General features: G+C 37.6%; 3 protein-coding genes across 11 annotated transcripts; 2 read left to right on the forward strand and 1 right to left on the reverse strand.

Annotated features, from left to right (window-relative positions):
* The first annotated feature begins 283 nt into the window (after positions 1-283).
* LOC103325477 (potassium transporter 10-like) lies at positions 284-5,890 on the forward strand. 6 transcript variants are annotated; one of them, XM_089048147.1, is made up of 10 exons: positions 284-716; positions 831-881; positions 1,118-1,387; positions 1,676-1,901; positions 2,717-2,962; positions 3,411-3,461; positions 3,572-3,832; positions 3,942-4,109; positions 4,291-4,545; positions 4,661-5,890. In XM_089048147.1, the coding sequence occupies exons 3-10, from the start codon at positions 1,256-1,258 to the stop codon at positions 5,698-5,700; spliced, it is 2,379 nt and encodes a 792-aa protein (XP_088904273.1). In that variant the 5' UTR covers positions 284-716; positions 831-881; positions 1,118-1,255; the 3' UTR covers positions 5,701-5,890. The 6 variants fall into 6 exon arrangements, with proteins under 6 accessions (XP_088904273.1, XP_088904272.1, XP_008225865.2 ...); XM_089048146.1 differs by having other exon boundaries at positions 862-881; XM_089048144.1 differs by having other exon boundaries at positions 287-716; positions 859-881.
* Positions 5,891-7,119: 1,229 nt separating this feature from the next.
* Positions 7,120-12,595, forward strand: LOC103325504 (potassium transporter 11-like). 3 transcript variants are annotated; one of them, XM_089048141.1, is made up of 9 exons: positions 7,120-7,285; positions 7,435-7,787; positions 7,961-8,186; positions 8,964-9,209; positions 9,582-9,632; positions 9,743-10,003; positions 10,115-10,282; positions 10,462-10,716; positions 11,482-12,595. In XM_089048141.1, the coding sequence occupies exons 2-9, from the start codon at positions 7,644-7,646 to the stop codon at positions 12,522-12,524; spliced, it is 2,394 nt and encodes a 797-aa protein (XP_088904267.1). In that variant the 5' UTR covers positions 7,120-7,285; positions 7,435-7,643; the 3' UTR covers positions 12,525-12,595. The 3 variants fall into 3 exon arrangements, with proteins under 3 accessions (XP_088904267.1, XP_088904268.1, XP_088904269.1); XM_089048142.1 differs by having other exon boundaries at positions 7,484-7,787; XM_089048143.1 differs by having other exon boundaries at positions 7,540-7,787.
* A 636-nt stretch (positions 12,596-13,231) lies between these two features.
* On the reverse strand, positions 13,232-16,821 carry APO1 (APO RNA-binding protein (DUF794)). Of its 2 annotated transcripts, none has more exons than XM_008227645.2 (5): positions 16,679-16,821; positions 16,002-16,089; positions 15,837-15,910; positions 14,300-14,664; positions 13,232-14,168 (listed from the first exon to the last, which is right to left on the reverse strand). In XM_008227645.2, the coding sequence occupies exons 2-5, from the start codon at positions 16,054-16,056 to the stop codon at positions 13,331-13,333; spliced, it is 1,332 nt and encodes a 443-aa protein (XP_008225867.1). In that variant the 5' UTR covers positions 16,057-16,089; positions 16,679-16,821; the 3' UTR covers positions 13,232-13,330. The 2 variants fall into 2 exon arrangements, with proteins under 2 accessions (XP_008225867.1, XP_088905156.1); XM_089049030.1 differs by lacking the exon at positions 16,679-16,821 and adding an exon at positions 16,351-16,374.
* Between the last annotated feature and the right edge of the window lie 1,501 nt (positions 16,822-18,322).

Here is an 18,322-nt window from a genome sequence, read left to right on the forward strand (position 1 = left end):
CACTAAAACACCCAAAATAGAAGTTGAAATTATAAAAAAACCCAACACCCAAAACACTTTATAAACACACCCAAAACCCATCATTACACACACTCAAAACCTATTTATAAACACACCCAAAAAATTGACTGTTTAAATATCTTGAGTTTTTTTATAAATACATGTCTAGGATTGGGTTTATTTATAAATTTGTATTATTAATATAATTAGAACCTCCTCACATTCACAGTTGCCTTTTATTTTTGTTTTCCCAAACATGTGTGCTTGTCTTCACTCGATGCTTAGTGAAAAGAATGTCCTTGCCCTTCATTTTGTATTAATTTTCTTCTACAAATATTCCCTTAACTAAGTGGACGCAACGCAAATCCTCATTGGATTTCGTACATAAGAAACGCGCGCTCTAAATCTTAGGCAATGAGTAATTTTGGTATTTTCTACATTAACAAAGATCGTATTTGGGTTGTCGCCAAAACACAAGCTTGCTGATAAGTACGAGGATAATTAACCAGAAAAGGGGGGAAAAACAATATTTACCATGTTCTATAATTTAACTAGGATAAGAATGGCTAAATGAACTAGGAGCACCGCCCTCTCTCTGTTACTCCTTTTGCTCTGAAGAATGGCGTTTGTTGATCTCTGTCACTCTTGTGGTATGCTTTGATGGGTACCTGAAGTCTTCAAGGCTAAACCCACGTGGGAATATCACTTACAACCAAGTAAAGACACTGAAAGTTTTGATTTTGTTTTGTTTTGTTTTTCCTTTTTTCCTTTCCATTTTTCTATGTAAATCATTTGCTGGGTGTTCTTGGATGGTCATGGCTTCAATGGAGTGCTGGGTTTTGTTCATTTTTTGTGTAGCAGTTTATCTCCGTTCAATTGAGGTATTAAAATGCATGCTCTGGGTTTTGTTGTCTATTCAACTTGTTCATCTGTGTTGGATTTCTGGGTAGTGGATTTGATTCACTTGAATGATCTTTTAATGTTTCATACTTGATAGCTTCTTAATTGGGGAAGTAATTTTTAGTTGTTGCTGAGATTTTTTTTCCTGGTAATTTGCTAGCAATTCAAAAGCATAAGAATCTTCAGATTGTAAACACTGATATCTGTTTTGGTTTAGGTTCAGTCAGGACTAAAGTATATGGGGTTGCAGCTTTCAATGTAGAGGGAGAGTAAGAAAGAACAACTGGGGGATTGAAAAAATTATACTCGAGAGTTAAATTGGTGGAAGGGAAGGAGAATCATTTGAATTATTGAGATGCAGATGGCTAGAAGAATATCTGCTGATGAAAACACTGATAACAAAGGTAGCGTCTGGGCTTTGGATCAGCAGCTTGATCAGCCCATGGATGAGGAGGCTAAGAGGCTTAGAAATATGTACAAGGAAAAGGTATTATCTTTCTCCCTCTCTCTCTCTCTCTCTCGCTCTCCTCCATTCTGTAGTGAACTGTTTCAAAGCCTAAAATACCCATATAATTAGTAATGTCAATTCTGTGCTTTGAATTTTTAAAATCTGGCAGTCAATTGAAGTTTTGTTTTTGTTTTTTTATGATCAGTTTATTTGGAGAAAAGAAAAGGAAAATGAATTGTGCAAAGGAATGCTTCTGCAGAAATATTTGTCTTTGTTTTTTTATGATCAGTTTATTTGTCTTTGCTCTTGTTGCTGATTTCCTTGCAGAAATATTCGACATTAATGCTTCTGCAGCTTGCATTTCAAAGCCTTGGTGTGGTGTATGGAGATTTAGGCACATCTCCTTTGTATGTTTTCTACAATACATTTCCTGATGGAATAGGTGACCCAGAGGATTTGATTGGAGCTTTATCTGTTATTATATATTCCCTCACTCTTATTCCACTCCTCAAGTACGTTTTTATTGTCTGTAGAGCAAATGACAATGGCCAAGGTAATTGATCTCAACCAATGATGTTACTTTATTCTAGTTCTATATCATCCATATATAAGCTTCTTTTCCTCTCTCCCCACCTTTATAATATTAGGCATTACCTTGAATTCTGTGCTCAGATAATTAATCTAATGTATCTGTGTTTGATTTCTCAATAAGAGACAATTACATCGAAAATATGGAAGCTGTTATGGCCTTTTTCTGATGTAGTGCCAATAGTGCAGTTCATTTGTTCTTCCCTTTTCATTCTTTTAAGGTTGATTGATGACTGTCCTTATTTCTGCTTTGCTTTGGGAAAGTTGATGACAGATTTCCTTCCTGATGATTCCATCTGATGATAGAAAACTTAGAGATAGAATCAATTAAAGGGGAAAGAACAAAATTGGTAAGGGACAGGACACATATCAAATGATAGTGGATAACAATAGGTGAACGTGTACAAGGTATCCACATAATAAAACAGTTTGGATTAGCTTCCAGCTTCTTTGAGAAGGTAAACACGATTGTGATCTTACACACACCCCTTCAAAGCGAGAGGTTTGTAGTGCTTTATACTCATCAATCATGCAGATGTACACAATGAGTTTATGGTTAATAGTGATTTATGGAATATCGTAAATTAAGTGAAAGAGTGACATTTTAAAAGTAATGAATGTCAGAATTCTTTGCTATATATTAAATGATTTTCGTTATGTATTCTAATGCTAGCATACAGTAGCATGCATTATGGCTGTATCTTCCCTCTCAATGAGGCAAATTTCCCTATCTGATTTTGTCCGCACGTTCCTGCAAACTTATCCTCCTAATGTCTGCAGGTGGAACATTTGCTCTTTATTCACTACTCTGTCGACATGCAAAAATAAAGGCTATTCCTAACCAAGACCAAACAGATGAGGCACTAACAACATATAGCCGTTCTACATTTGGTGAGCAATCATTTGCTGCAAGAACCAAGAGATGGTTGGAGGGACATGCGTTAATGCAGAGCACACTTCTTATTCTTGTCCTTATTGGCTCTTGCATGGTGATTGGGGATGGGATTCTGACTCCAGCCATATCAGGTAGGCATCTTCATGGTTGATATTGTAGAATAGTTCTTCTGTCTACTATCTTCATAACTAATCTGCTTATTATGTAACTTTGTATTACACATACCCACAAACACTCTTTTCCACTATCTCCTCTTTCTTCTCCATCTATTACCGAAACCCTAACACATTCAACATGCATAAATTGTTCCTATGGAAGTAAATAATAAGGGAAGCTATTGAATGCCCTTGCACCCCAGACCAATTTTTATCATGAAATCCGTTCTTTTTTTCATTTCTAAATGATAAAGGTACTTCCTTGAAAGCATTTTACTAAGTGTGAGTGTTGTAATTTTCTACAAATATTCTCTGATAACTCCTGCTGAGGTGAGTATGATCCTTTATCAGTTTTATTGGAAGCTGCTTATCCATATTCTATTCAATACGTATATGGAATACCTAACCATACTATATTTTGCAGTTCTGTCAGCAGTTGGTGGGATCAATGTGGGCCACCCTAAGATTAGTAAAGGTATCTCCATGCTTTTGATATAAAGATATCGTTTCATTTGCTTTGTCAAGTTCGTGACTCAATGTATCAAATTTTCCAAATCTAATTATAACCACACTTTTGGTATACAGGGGTAGTCGTGCTTGTTGCTGTTGTTATACTGGTACTTTTGTTTACCATGCAACGCCATGGTACAGATAAAGTGGGTTGGCTGTTTGCACCAGTTGTACTCCTTTGGTTTCTCGTAATTGGAGGAATTGGAATGTTTAACATTTGGAAGTATGATCGTAGCATTTTAAAAGCTTTTTCACCTGTATATGTATATCGATTTTTTAAGAGGGGAGGAAAAGATGGGTGGACTTCTCTCGGAGGTATTATGCTTAGTATAACAGGTAAAGTTCTATGCATGCATAATCTTCTTTTATGATCTTAACTTTTCATTTATGAAAGTCAAGTGAGTTTGTGACTTACTCCCTGAAGATTGGTTGTGAACACTTCCAGGAACAGAAGCACTTTTTGCTGACCTATCCCATTTCCCAGTCCCGTCAATACAGATTGCTTTCACGTCAGTTGTATTTCCATGCCTTCTATTAGCCTACTGTGGTCAAGCTGCATACCTCATGAAAAATTCAAATAACGTGATCGGTGCTTTTTATCATTCCATTCCAGGTTTGTTTGATCTCTTAAATACAACATAAACATTTACGCTTAGGTGTTTATTGTTTATGTAAGTAGAAGCCTGTTATTCAAGAAAACTCTTTAAACTTTATATATATTTTCAGAGTGGCATGAATACCCCATATTTATGGTAATTTATTGCTGAAATATGCCAATAAATCTTTTTTTGCAGACAGCATATATTGGCCTGTGTTTATTGTTGCTACTGCAGCTGCTATTGTTGCAAGTCAGGCCACCATAACTGCAACTTTTTCATTAATCAAGCAGGCCCTTGCATTAGGCTGTTTCCCAAGAGTCAAAGTCGTGCATACATCTAGGAAGTACCGTCACCAGATATATATTCCAGAAATTAATTGGATTGTTATGATTCTCTGCATTGCCGTGACAGCTGGGTTTAAAAATCAAAACCAAATTGGCAATGCCTCTGGTAAGTTTAACCAAACGTAGCTTATCTTATTTAAACACATATCTTCCTGTGTTAATATGTGTCTAGGTTGAAATAGGTATTTCACCAACTAACATAATCTTACGTGTTGCAACAGGGACGGCAGTTTGTATAGTAATGTTGGTAACCACATTGCTTATGATTTTAGTCATGATATTAGTGTGGCGCTGCCACTGGATTCTTGTCCTGATTTTCACTGGCTTATCATTGGTTGTGGAGGGCACTTACTTTTCTGCTGTGCTCCTCAAGGTCAATCAAGGTGGCTGGGTTCCTCTTGTGATCGCAGCAGCCTTTTTTGTCATCATGTATGTTTGGCATTACGGTACAGTAAAACGCTTTGAGATTGAGATGCATAGTAAGGTTTCAATGGCATGGATTCTCGGACTTGGTCCCAATTTAGGACTGGTTCGTGTACCTGGGATAGGCCTTGTGTACAGTGAGCTAGCAAACGGAGTGCCCCGCATCTTCTCTCACTTTATCACCAACCTACCCGCCATCCATTCTGTTGTTGTCTTTGTCTGCGTGAAGTACCTTCCTGTCTGCACAGTCCCGGAAGAAGAGAGGTTCCTTGTAAAGCGAATTGGACCCAAGAATTTCCACATGTTCCGTTGCGTTGCAAGGTATGGCTATAAAGACGACCATAAAAAGGATGATGATTTTGAGAAAAAGCTCTTTCAAAGCCTTTTCATGTTTGTCCGGCTTGAGTCCTTGATGGAAGCATCTTCAGACTCTGATGTATCTAGCTTGCTTGAGCAACAAACTAAGCAATCAGAAGATGGCCTGTTTTGTAATAGCAGCAATATACTTCACTCTGATGTAGACCTGTCAATTGCGTCAGTGGACTCGATTGTGCCTGATGATTCTCCCTTGCATTCAAACAACATGACCTCCTTCGTTCCGGCAAGCAGCAAGGTGGAGACTGATGAGATAGAATTCCTGAACAGCTGTAGAGATGCAGGGGTGGTGCACATGTTGGGAAATACCGTAGTAAGAGCTAGGAGAGAATCAAAGTTTTGGAAGAAGATAGCTATTGATTACCTATATGCATTTCTTAGGAAGATATGTAGGGAAAATAGTGTAATGTTCAACGTTCCTCATGAGAGCCTCTTGAATGTTGGACAAGTTTTCTATGTATAGCATTCACATCTTGTAATGACTGAGGTATGTTTTTATCATGTTCTTAGCAAGGAGAGATTATTAGGTAGCACGGTATTCTCAGGTGGCATTTTCCGGATTGCAGTACAGACGAATAATGGGACGACACTTGGGCATCAAGAACTTTTTTAACCATGTTTCTTTAATTTTGTTTATGTATCAGTATTCATTACTCCCTGCCTTTGTCATCTAGGATTTCATTGAAAAAACACCAAAAAAACCGTATTTCAATGTGAGCAATGCTAGTTTTGCTCAAGCGAAAATTCAAGGGGTAGTTTATGCCAAGTTTTGCTCAAGAGTCACTATGATTGAAACCAGAAGAACATAAAGTTAACTTGATTGAGACAAGTTAACACAAGTGTGGAAACATTCAAGAAGATCATGAGTCACGACCACAAGTGTGGTTGAGTATGTTGTGAGGATGTAAAGAATTGTCGCATTAAGTTAAGAAAGCTTGTAAGGAGTGTATAAGAAGATTAGTCTCGTAATTGCCGATTAGTTTTGCGAACATCAACTTCCACATTTAACTTTCACATAGTATTAAATAAAAATACTACTTTATAATGGCTGAATTTTTCACCCCTACATTCATCAAATTATACACCTACATATTTTTCACCGTATTTCATTTGTACTTCTTTCGTAATCTATTTTACTAAGGTTAGTATGCAGTCTTGTCCAAATCATATTGCGTCAGCTTTAATATATTTTCAAGCACATGGATACTTTTTTTTGTCCTTTTTTTGTGTGAAGTGGGGACCAAAAGCCCAGAAACAAATAAACTTAAGCTAAATCATGGGATTCATAATTTAAAGAGATTGAAAATCACAGAACTATTATTACTATAATTAAGACCCCCTCACTGTCAAAGATACCTTACACTATAATAAAAAATAATGACTTCTCCCTTCTTTTTTAAATTATCTTCTACTTGCTCTGACTATTCTACTTTATCCTCGTTTGATCTATTTGTACAAATTCTCACGTGAATTTTTTGAGGAATTGGAATGACTAAATCCCCTCAGAAACCAAAACTTAATAAACACACGTGTCTGTCATGTTTTTATATTCTGATATTTCTCTGAACAGTCCCTGTTTTTAACTATGTGGGCCCCAATCCTTATTGGATTACGTGTATAAAAAAATGCGCGCTCTAAATCTTAGGCATATTTGCTGTGTATATTTGGCATTTTCTTGTACATTTAGAATCTTTGCATGCATAACAGTTACTTTCCAAGAGTAAGAGGCCCTTTTACCAAATGGAAAAAAACTAAAAACAATTGCAACTGAAATTTCTTTCAGGATTGAAATGAATAAATATCTATTTATATATTATTACTTGAACGAGTTATATCCCGTGATCATACTCTAACGTGACACTATAATTGAAAAAAGGAAAGAAACAATATTTGCACTGTATTATAACGAGAGGCCCTAACTGGAATAAAGAATTACTCTTTGCTCTAAAGAATGGCCTCTGTTCATCTTTGTCACCCTTGTGGTATGCTTGATGGGTACTTGAAGTCTTCAGGGCTAAACCCACCTTGGGAATATCACTTACAACCAAGTAAGAAAGCCACTAAAAGTTTCGTTTTTCCTTTTTTTCCTTTGATATTTTACATTTTTTTAATGTAGATTGTATATGCTGGGTGTTCTTGGGTTGTCATGGCTTCAAGGGAGTTCTGGATTTTTATTCATTTTTTGTGTACTGCTTAGATGTTTTGCATTAGGTTACTGCTGAGATGTTTTCCTGGTAATTTGATAGCAATTCAAAAGCAGAAGAATCTTCAAATTTTCAACACTGATATCTGTTTGCATTAGGTTCAGTCAGCTTTCAATATAGAGGGAGGCCAAGAAAGGGAACTGGGGCATTGAAAAAACTTGGAGAGGTGAATTGGTGGAAGGGAGGGAGAATCATTTGAATTATGGAGATGCAAATGGCTAGAAGAACCCCTGCTGATGAAAACACTGATAATAATAATAAAGGTAGCGTCTGGGTTTTGGATCAGCAGCTTGATCAGCCCATGGATGAGGAGGCTAAAAGGCTTAGAAATATGTACACGGAAAAGGTTTTCTTTCTCTCTTTCCCCCATTCTGCAGTGAACTGTTTCAAAGCCTAACTTACCAATATCATTAGAAATGTCAAATCTGAAGGCTTTGAATTTTAAAAATCTGGCAGTCAATTGAAGTTTTTGTGTGTTTAGGATCAGTTAAGTAGCATTTGTTGCTGATTTCCTTGCAGAAATATTCGACATTAATGCTTCTGCAGCTTGCATTTCAAAGCCTTGGTGTGGTGTATGGAGATTTAGGCACATCTCCTCTGTATGTTTTCTACAACACATTTCCTGATGGAATTGATGACCCAGAGGATTTAATCGGAGCTTTATCGGTTATTATCTACTCCCTCACTCTTATTCCACTCCTCAAGTACGTTTTTATTGTCTGCAGAGCAAATGACAATGGTCAAGGTAATTGATCTCAACCAATGATGTTACTTTAGTCTAGTTCTATTTCATCCATATATAAACTCCTCCTTCCCCTCCCCGCCTTTCTAATGTTAGGCATTACCTTGAATTCGGTGCTCAGATAATTAATCCAATTTATCTATGTTTGATTTCTCAATAAGGGACAATTACATCTGAAATATGGATGCCGTTATGGCTTGTTCTGATGTAGTGCTAATAGTGTTCATTCCCTTCCCATTCTCTTAAGGCTGAATCAAGACTGCCCTTATTTCTGCTTTCCTTTGGGAAAGTTGATGGCAGATTTTCTTCCTGATGGTTCCATCTGATCATAGAAAACTTAAAGATAGAATTAAGTAAATGGGGAAGAGTACGATTGGTGAGAGTCACAGGATACACATGTAATTATAGAGGATAACAATAGGTGAACATGCACAAGGTGCCCACATAATAGAAACATTTTGGATTAACTTCCAGCTTCGTTTGAGAAAGTAAACGCAATTGTGATCTTACACACTCACCTTCAAAGCAAGAGGTTTGTAGTGCTTTATCAATCGTGCAGATGTACATAATGAGTTTATGGAAGATTGTAAACCAAGTAAAAGAGTAATATTTTAAAAGTAATGGATGCCAGAATTCTTTGCTATATTTCATGATGTAGTTCTAATGATAGTATACCGTTGCGTGCATTATGGCAGTATCTTCCCTCCTAATGAGCCAATTTCCCAATTTGTTTTGCCGACACTGAGTTCTTGTAAACTTATCCTCTTCATATGGTTGCAGGTGGAACATTTGCTCTTTATTCACTACTCTGTCGACATGCAAAAATTAAGGCTATTTCTAACCAAGACCAGACGGATGAGGCACTAACAACATATAGCCATTCTACATTTGATGAGCAATCATTCACTGCAAGAACCAAAAGATGGTTGGAGGGACATGCATTAACGCAGAGCACACTTCTTATTCTTGTCCTAGTTGGCTCTTGCATGGTGATTGGGGATGGAATTCTGACTCCAGCCATATCAGGTACCCATCTTCATGGTTGATATTGTAGAATGGTTCTGCTGTCTATCTATCTTCATAAGTAACCTGCTTATTTATGTTATTTTGTTTTACGCAATACCCACATAAGGTTGAACGCTTTTTTCCACTCTGCCCTCTATCTTCTCCCTATGTTACAGAAACCCAAACACATTCAACCTGCGTAATGTTGTTAGAGAATTAAATCATAAGGGAAGTTATTGCAATGCACACGGAGCAATCTTTATCCTGATTTGTGAAAACTATTCTTTTTTCAATTTTTTTGTTTCTTTTCTAAATGATAAAAGGTACTTCCTTGATCATATTCTATTCGGTAAGCATGCGTAACACTTAATCGATTCATGCTATATTTTGCAGTTCTGTCAGCAGTTGGTGGGATCAACGTGGGGCACTCTAAGATTAGTAATGGTATCTCCATGCTTTTGGATATGAAGATATCTTTTCATTTGCTTTGTCAAGTATGTGACTCAATATATCATTTCTTCCAAATGTAATTATAACTGCACTTTGGTGTACAGAGGTGGTTGTGCTTGTTGCTGTTGTTATACTGGTACTTTTGTTTACCATGCAACACCATGGTACAGATAAAGTTGGTTGGCTGTTTGCACCCATTGTACTCCTTTGGTTTCTCTTAATTGGAGGAATTGGCATGTTCAACATTTGGAAGTATGAAAGTAGCATTTTAAAAGCTTTTTCACCTGTATATGTATATCGATTTTTTAAGAGGGGAGGAAAAGGTGGGTGGACATCTCTCGGAGGTATTATGCTTAGTATAACAGGTAAATGTTCTATAGTCATGTATTGTCCTTTTTTATGATCTTCAATTTTCATTTATGAAATTCAAGTGAGTTTGTGACTTTTCCCTGAAGAGTGGTTGTGAACATTTACAGGAACAGAAGCACTTTTTGCTGACCTATCCCATTTCCCAGTCTCGTCCATACAGATTGCTTTCACGTTAGTTGTATTTCCATGCCTTCTATTGGCCTACTGTGGCCAAGCTGCATACCTCATGAAAAATTCAAATAACGTGATCGGTGCTTTTTATCATTCCATTCCAGGTTTGTTTGATCTCTTAAATATAAAATAAACATTTACGCTTAGGTGTTTATTGTTTATGTAAGTAGAAGCCTGTTATTCAAGAAAACTCTTTAAACTTTACATATATTTTCAGAGTGGCATGAATACTCGTGTTTATGGTAATCTATTGCTGAAAGATGCTGATTAATCTTTTTTGCAGACAACATATATTGGCCTGTGTTTATTGTTGCAACTGCAGCTGCTGTTGTTGCAAGTCAGGCCACCATAACTGCAACTTTTTCATTAATCAAGCAGGCCCTTGCACTAGGCTGTTTCCCAAGAGTCAAAGTCGTACATACATCTAGGAAGTACCGTCACCAGATTTATATTCCAGAAATTAATTGGATTGTTATGATTCTCTGCATTGTCGTGACTGCTGGGTTTAAAAATCAAAACCAAATTGGCAATGCCTCTGGTGAGTTTAACCAGATGTAGCTTATTTTATTTATACATATATCTTCTTTTGTTAATACACAAGTTCATGAAATTCAGGTCAGTGTGTGAATTTGTTTGAATTCTTTCTACATACATTATAAAATGTCCCACATGTGTGTTTCTTGTGTGGGTTGGGCATGTGTGTTAGCATGAGTTGATAACAAGACATCTACTCTACCTTTTTTTTTTTTGGCGAGGGTAAAGACATCTACTTCAGTTAGTTAGTACGAAATTAACTTTTGTGTAGCATTCATGAAAAAATCATTTTCCTCCTCATATCATGCCATCTTCTCATCTTGCTGAATCTCCATATAGACTAACTTTTGAATGGATTAATCATTATTGTCTTTCATATCTTCCATAATTTCTAAACATTCTCTAGCTCCATGTTTATCCATATTATGCAAAAGATTCTCTGATCTGGATTATGGGGGTCAGCTTGGCCAGTGGCTGTGAAATCAAAATAATCATTAAGGATGAGGTCTATATTACAGTTTATCCTTCTTTTTCAGTACCTTTCAATGTCATTTTTTTTCCTTTTGTTTCCCATCTGCTTCCAGTTGTAACTGTTCCGCCCGAGTAGGATACATTGGTTAGTTTGAAGGATTACAGGGTACAATTCTAGGCAAATTTTGTTCCCATTTCTCTTCTCAAACTTCTGTTCTGTTATTTATCACATATCCTTCTACGCTTCTTGGTTGAAATTATATTGCACCAAATAACATAATTTTACATGTTGCAACAGGGACAGCGGTTTGTGTAGTCATGTTGGTAACCACACTGCTTATGATTTTAGTCATGATATTAGTGTGGCGCTGCCACTGGATTCTTGTCCTGATTTTCACTGGCTTATCATTGGTTGTGGAGGGCACTTACTTTTCTGCTGTGCTCCTCAAGGTCAATCAAGGTGGCTGGGTTCCTCTTGTGATCGCAACATCCTTCTTTATCATCATGTATGTTTGGCATTATGGGACAGTAAAACGGTTTGAGATTGAGATGCATAGTAAGGTTTCCATGGCATGGATTCTTGGACTTGGTCCCAGTTTAGGACTGGTTCGGGTACCTGGGATAGGCCTTGTGTACACTGAGCTAGCAAGCGGAGTGCCCCGCATCTTCTCTCATTTTATCACCAACCTACCCGCCATCCATTCTGTTGTTGTCTTTGTCTGCGTGAAGTACCTTCCTGTCTGGACAGTACCAGAGGAAGAGCGGTTCCTTGTAAAGCGGATCGGACCCAAGAATTTCCACATGTTCCGTTGTGTTGCAAGGTATGGCTATAAAGACGACCATAAAAAGGATGATGATTTTGAGAAAAAGCTCTTTCAAAGCCTTTTCATGTTTGTCCGGCTTGAGTACCTGATGGAAGCGTCTTCAGACTCTGATTTATCTAGTTTACTTGACCAACAAACTAAGCAATCAGGAGATGGCCTGTTTTGTAATAGCAGCAATATGCTTCATTCCAATGTGAACCGGTCAATTGCGTCAGGGGACTCGATCGTGCCTGATGATTCTCCATTGCATGCAAACAACATTACCTCCTCCATTCCGGCAAGCAACCAGGTTGGAACCGATGATGAGGTAGAATTCTTGAACAACTGTAGAGATGCAGGGGTGGTGCACATACTGGGAAACACTGTAATTGAAGCTAGGAGGGAATCAAAGTTTTGGAAGAAAATAGCTATTGATTACCTATATGCATTTCTTAGGAAGATGTGTAGGGAAAACAGTGTAATGTTCAACGTTCCTCATGAGAGCCTCTTGAATGTCGGGCAGGTATTCTATGTGTAGCATTCGCATCCACCTTGTAAACAGTGAAGGCATGCTAGCAATGCAAATTTGATTATGCACTTTAAATTTAACATGTCATCCATTTCAATGAAGTTCAGTTCATCATTGCCATTGGGTTTATGTGTTATCATGTTCTTAGCAAGGAGAGAGAGATTATTATGTTGTACCATATTACCACGTGGCATTTGCCAGGTGGGTGGTAGTACGCACGAATGATAGGACACCACCTAGACATCAACTACTAAGGAGAGAAGAATTTCTCCAACCATGTTTCTAAAAATTAATCTCCCCTCTGGCAATAACTTGTAACTAATCAAGAAATGAAAATGAAGATCATCTTTTTTTTAATTACCCAAAGAAACATGGAAAATAAGATCATCAACCTATTAGCTACTTCAATTTGTGATTTAAAAAAAAATTGGTGGAAAACGAACTAAAGAACCAATTCATTATTTGGTCAAAATCAAGGAAGTCCAACTCCAATTTCAAAATTCATTAGTAGACACGCCTTGATAAGGGTTTGACAGTCGGAATTTAACACAATTTCTTCAAAATTTTCATTTCTCTACAAGGTGATTAAATTGGAGGTCATGATTAATTCATGGGCACGCTTGAGCTAAAATGTTTGGAATGGCAGCTATTAACCTGACGTAGTAGTGGCCAGAGTGTCATTTTCTTCTGATGAAGTGATGATGATGATGCCACAGTTTGCACACAAGCCTCAAAGATTTACAGTAGAGATTCAGAGTTTGCATACAATAATATACAATCTTCACAGTATGCTGCACAAAAACAATGTCATATCGTCAGGCAACTAACTGTGCCTCCTCACTGTCAGGTACTACAATGTCAAGCCTCATCATGGGTTTGTATTTCTCAGGGATCTGTGCACCTGCCTGCAAGCATACCTCTACCACGGCAGGAGCCTTCCCATAGAACTTCTTGAGTGCACCACCTTTCATTGGAGGCCCTTTAGGGTCTTTGACATGCCATACATAGTTTGGTGGGAAAACTTCATCCACGGTAGCATCCTGCCAACCATGCTTCCCATCTCTCCATTGGTGCTTGAATTCCCCACAAAGCTTTGCGTTGTGACCCCAAGGTCCAACATGAACCTCTGTGCAATACCCACAAGCCTTCACAGTGTATTTCTTCATCAGCTTCGTGACCCCGAACCTCACAGTTTCATATGCATCCATTGTCTCCTGTGCAATCTTGGGAATGTCTGATGGCAGGGGAGGTGGAAACCGCTCACAAGCCCCATGTGTATCGAGATCAACAAGTGAAGATGGATTCGCAGCACGCCATGGCTGTGGCTCCTCAACCAATCCACCACGATCAATTACTTTCCTTCCAATCATTCGGATAGGTTTGGTTCTTCGACGTGAAGGGTACTCCGTTATTTCCACACCAGCTTGGATGCACAGCTCCACGATAGCTGGAATCCTGTCATACTGAAATCTAGTTTCATGCTTAATGCGCCGACCAAAAGGATCATACAGATGATATGCCTCGATGGGTACAAGTATGTCATTGATAGAACCCTTAATCCAGGAATGGAAGCTTCGGCGCTTGGAATTGGTTGGGCCAAGACAGTCCTGCATGTGATGACCAGAGTGGCTCACATGAACCTCAGAGCATTCACTGCAAAAGAGCTAAAACAATTCAACGTTCCAATTTTTAACCTAGATTGTTAAAAGATTAGTACATAACTATATAAAGCCACATCAGAAGTTTTGAAAAATGGATACAGAACATAAAAAATACATACTTACTTGCAGCCGTATACAGGAATAACATGCAACAGCTGTCCAAGGCCTTTAATTAAAACTTTCCACGCATCTAGTACTTGGTAAGCAACAGGAATTAAATCAGGGGCAAGTAATCCATTTTTCGGAGGGTCGAGGGGCTTCTCTATACCCATTTCTGCAAGTTTTTTGTCCTCCTTTGCAACCTGCTTGATCTTCTTGAAGGGAATAGGATAGGGTTTCTTCTTTTGCTTAGGTAGTACGGGTGGAAGATCCACATTTTGGGGATATGCTTCTCGCTTCCTTAAGGTTGGTTCTACCCTGGGCTTCCTACTGGCAGAAAAGATAGTTCCCAAAATGCTTCCTCCTTTATGAAGCTTTCCATGCTCAAACTGCATTTTGAATAAAACTTGAGTGTCCAGTTCCAGGATGAAAGTCAAACTCACAACTACATGCATGAATATACAAATTAAGGAGGAAGATATTCTCAAAGCAGCAGTACTGTCACAAATCACAATAACAGTAGCCGCAGGGTGTAACACCGCTAGGAACACATGTAAGAAACTAATTAAATAGTTGTGAGAAGCACAGTGCTTCTCAACCAGCCACTCCACGAGTAATTTTTTTTTATACTTTTTCATCCCTTATTTCTTGTATTTTTTTATTGTCAATTTCATTTGCAGACTCACATGGAAACAATCAACTCTGCCTTAGATTTGAGGAACCAATTTTGTTTTTTAGAAAAGGAAACAAATTTTATTGCAAGGTGGCCACACAAAAACAGAAACAAAGAAAGAGCAGCTAGACTGAACAAAACCGTAAGCTACTGGTAAAAGAACCCCAGTAGCGCACACACAACCTATAGCTAGGAAATGGCTGCTTTCCAATCCAACCAAATAACCCTAAAGGGCATATCTCTAAAGACTGAAGAAGTCTTTAGAAGTTTTGAGGAACCAATTATTATGGATGAAAATAAAAAAGTTGGAGCACTTGTCAAAACCAACGCACTGTTCTCATTAAAACCAGAAGAAAATTTCCATAACAAGTTTACAGTACTCAGACATTTCTAACCATTTCTGGAGACAGACATCTACCACGACTCCAAGTATTGATGCAATGCACCACATCATGGTGGATGATATATGGTAAATACCTTTGATGCTCAAATCCTATGTCAAGGCATTTCCATAGCCCCATATGACATCAAGTCCTCAAAGACTTTAAAAGATCTTATAGATGAATTTACTCAATGAAATCCTGCAGATGGAAACTGACAGGTGCTCACTACCTCTTAACAGCCCAGAAATTGGAACCAACATTGGTTGGGTCTGGTAATGGATATTAGCATTCAATATTCCATGATATACTTAGGAATTATTTGGCTCTAATATGAGCTTGTATGCTACAAGCTCTGCTAAAAAGGCAACAGCAACTGCTGAGAAAATGGATAGGGTGCTTGTAAAAATAATTAATCAAATCTTTCAACTACTATGCATGTTTGTAATATACAAATAGTTAACAAACAATAAGGATAGAAGGGATAATGAAAGGGAGAGACTAGAACCTTGAACCCGACACTATATGAACTCGCAGCTGATAGTTGAGTTCGCTTGAACTCAATGGTACAGAGGCAAGCACCTGCAGAATTAAGCAAAATCAATACATGTTCATTGTAAAATTGCTTCTAAAAGTACAAGCTTGAAGATAGAAAATGAAAGGACTAGATCACCTTTCTGATATGGTTCCCACAAAGCAGAGGATACTGTTGGAGGCTTATGGAACATCTATCTATGTTATTATCCCTAGAGCCCAGTCTCCTGGTTATAAAAAAAAAAAATTAATTAATTAATTAATTTAATTTAAAATTAAAAAAACAAGTACAACAAACAACATAGTGTGAAAAGAAAACCAATGAATAAAATGTTTCAATCCTTTAGCTAATGGTGTATCTTTTATGTGCAGAACAGTCAGCCAATAGCCATGATGTCATTTCAAAGCCAATATATAATAGCTGAGCAGTATTGCGAATGAATGAACAATAATATAAAAAAGAAATAGAAAGAACATGGGTATTCAACCAAAAAGGAAATCTTTTCCAGAACGGCACATCATCCCCACCCAAATGCAATACTTTTTCTTTTCTTTGTTAGAGGCAAAAGCTAATGTAAATGTTGTTGCTTTGCTTCCACACCCAAATGGCCAAATTCAGGTGAAGCTCACTTAATGGTAGATTGCTTTTGAACTGTTTTTACAGGAACCATCAAATTAATATTGGATGGGTCCTGTGAGGCTTTTCCTCAAACATATTGTGTACCCTACGAAAACGAGGGCTGCCTAACCACAACCCAGTTCCCAATTCTCAATTATGGTAGACAGTTTTATGCATACTTGAGAAAAAGAGCTTACCTTTGAGAGTTGAGAGTTCGTTAACACCGATTGAAGAGCACCGTTATATAATACGCAACTGGTACTGTAAGAGACTGAGACGTCGTGGGCGGCTATTATCAGAGCAAACAGCTTCCTCATCATCTCTTATGGAAGGACATGGTTGTCAATATCAATTTATAAGAGGGCATAATATTAATATCCATAAGCAGTCGAAGGACATGGTTGGCAATATAAATTTATAAGAGGCCATATCACATGCCACATAGGTTGGTAAATAAAAGTTGGTAACCAAGTCGCCACAGAAACCGAATTTCATAATTAAATAAATTATGAAATCACACGTTTGGCCGAGTATGCTACCAATCAATTTTTACCTCTTATTATAGTGTATGCTTCCAGAGGAGCACGCATGCAAGAAGGAAGTTTGAGCTTGATGCAAATGGCTAAAATATCTTCTGCTTTATATGATTATCAATCAAATAAAAAGTTATTTTATGTATCAATCCTTACATCCCCTACTATAGGTGGGGTGACGGCCAAACTTCCAATAAATCCTTCTCACATCAATTTAATAAGCCTAAGTTATAACACTGGTTATTATCATTTTATCTACTTATTTGGTCGTCTTTATTTGTCAAGTTGGTTCGGTTACTGGAGTTTTCAATCATTTTTCCTATTATTATTATAGGTGGGCACGGTAAGGGATGACACTGGATGGAGGTCATCTCAGTGTCAATTTCGGATAGGAGAATCGGGATGGGATGACACAGGATGAAAGTTTCTGAGAACATGTTTAAACTATACCGGACTCAAACGGAGACCGGTATGATTTGGTATCAATGTTGATACTGCAAAAAATCCTGCAAAAATTCAGAAATCTTGCCATTTTTATAAATCAAGCCTGATACAAAGTTTACAAACAATCAAGATTCAAGAGTCTTATTCAAGACCTACCAAATTATATGATGCATTGAATACATTCGTATTCGCTTTCACGAATCAAGCCTAATACAAACAAAACAAACAATCAAGTCTTGATTCAAGACCAACCAAGAATACGATCTTCGACCCCTGATTTTTCTACACAAAAACTCAAAGAGACTTTTGGGCTTTCCTTTTCCACCAATTTTATACACTTTGGAGAAGGGGAGAGAGAGCAGAGGAGGAGGAGAAAATAGAAGAAAAGAGGGAAGTAAAGGAAAAGAGAATGGAGACGAAGGAAACAAAGCTGGAAGAGTCAAAATATTCGTGGGAGAGGAGGAATTTGAAATTGGGATTTATTATTTTGCCTGGTACTGTTCGGTATGGTATGGCACCAAACGAGATCATAAATCTGGAACCGATGTCGTGCCAAACAGTAATGGGATGACACGGTATCATCCCATTTACACTTCAATACCAAATGGGATGGCACGAGATTGGCATGGTTTGGCATGATTTCAAGACGGTTTCGGTATTCCGATTTTGATGCCCAACCCTAATTATTATTGTTATTATAGAAACATGTTTTTACACATTATTACTACTAGTCTCTCCGTACGCGCTTCCGCGCCTGCAAGAGGCTTTTTTTTATTTAAAAAAATTATATTAGAATTTAAAAAGATAATGGGTAGTTGTGTTCCATAAAAATAGGATCCATTATCTTATTTTTCTTTTAATTTT

This window comes from Prunus mume, linkage group LG3 (genome assembly GCF_029339155.1).
Source record: "Prunus mume cultivar Tortuosa linkage group LG3, ASM2933915v1, whole genome shotgun sequence".
Taxonomy (NCBI): domain Eukaryota; kingdom Viridiplantae; phylum Streptophyta; class Magnoliopsida; order Rosales; family Rosaceae; genus Prunus; species Prunus mume.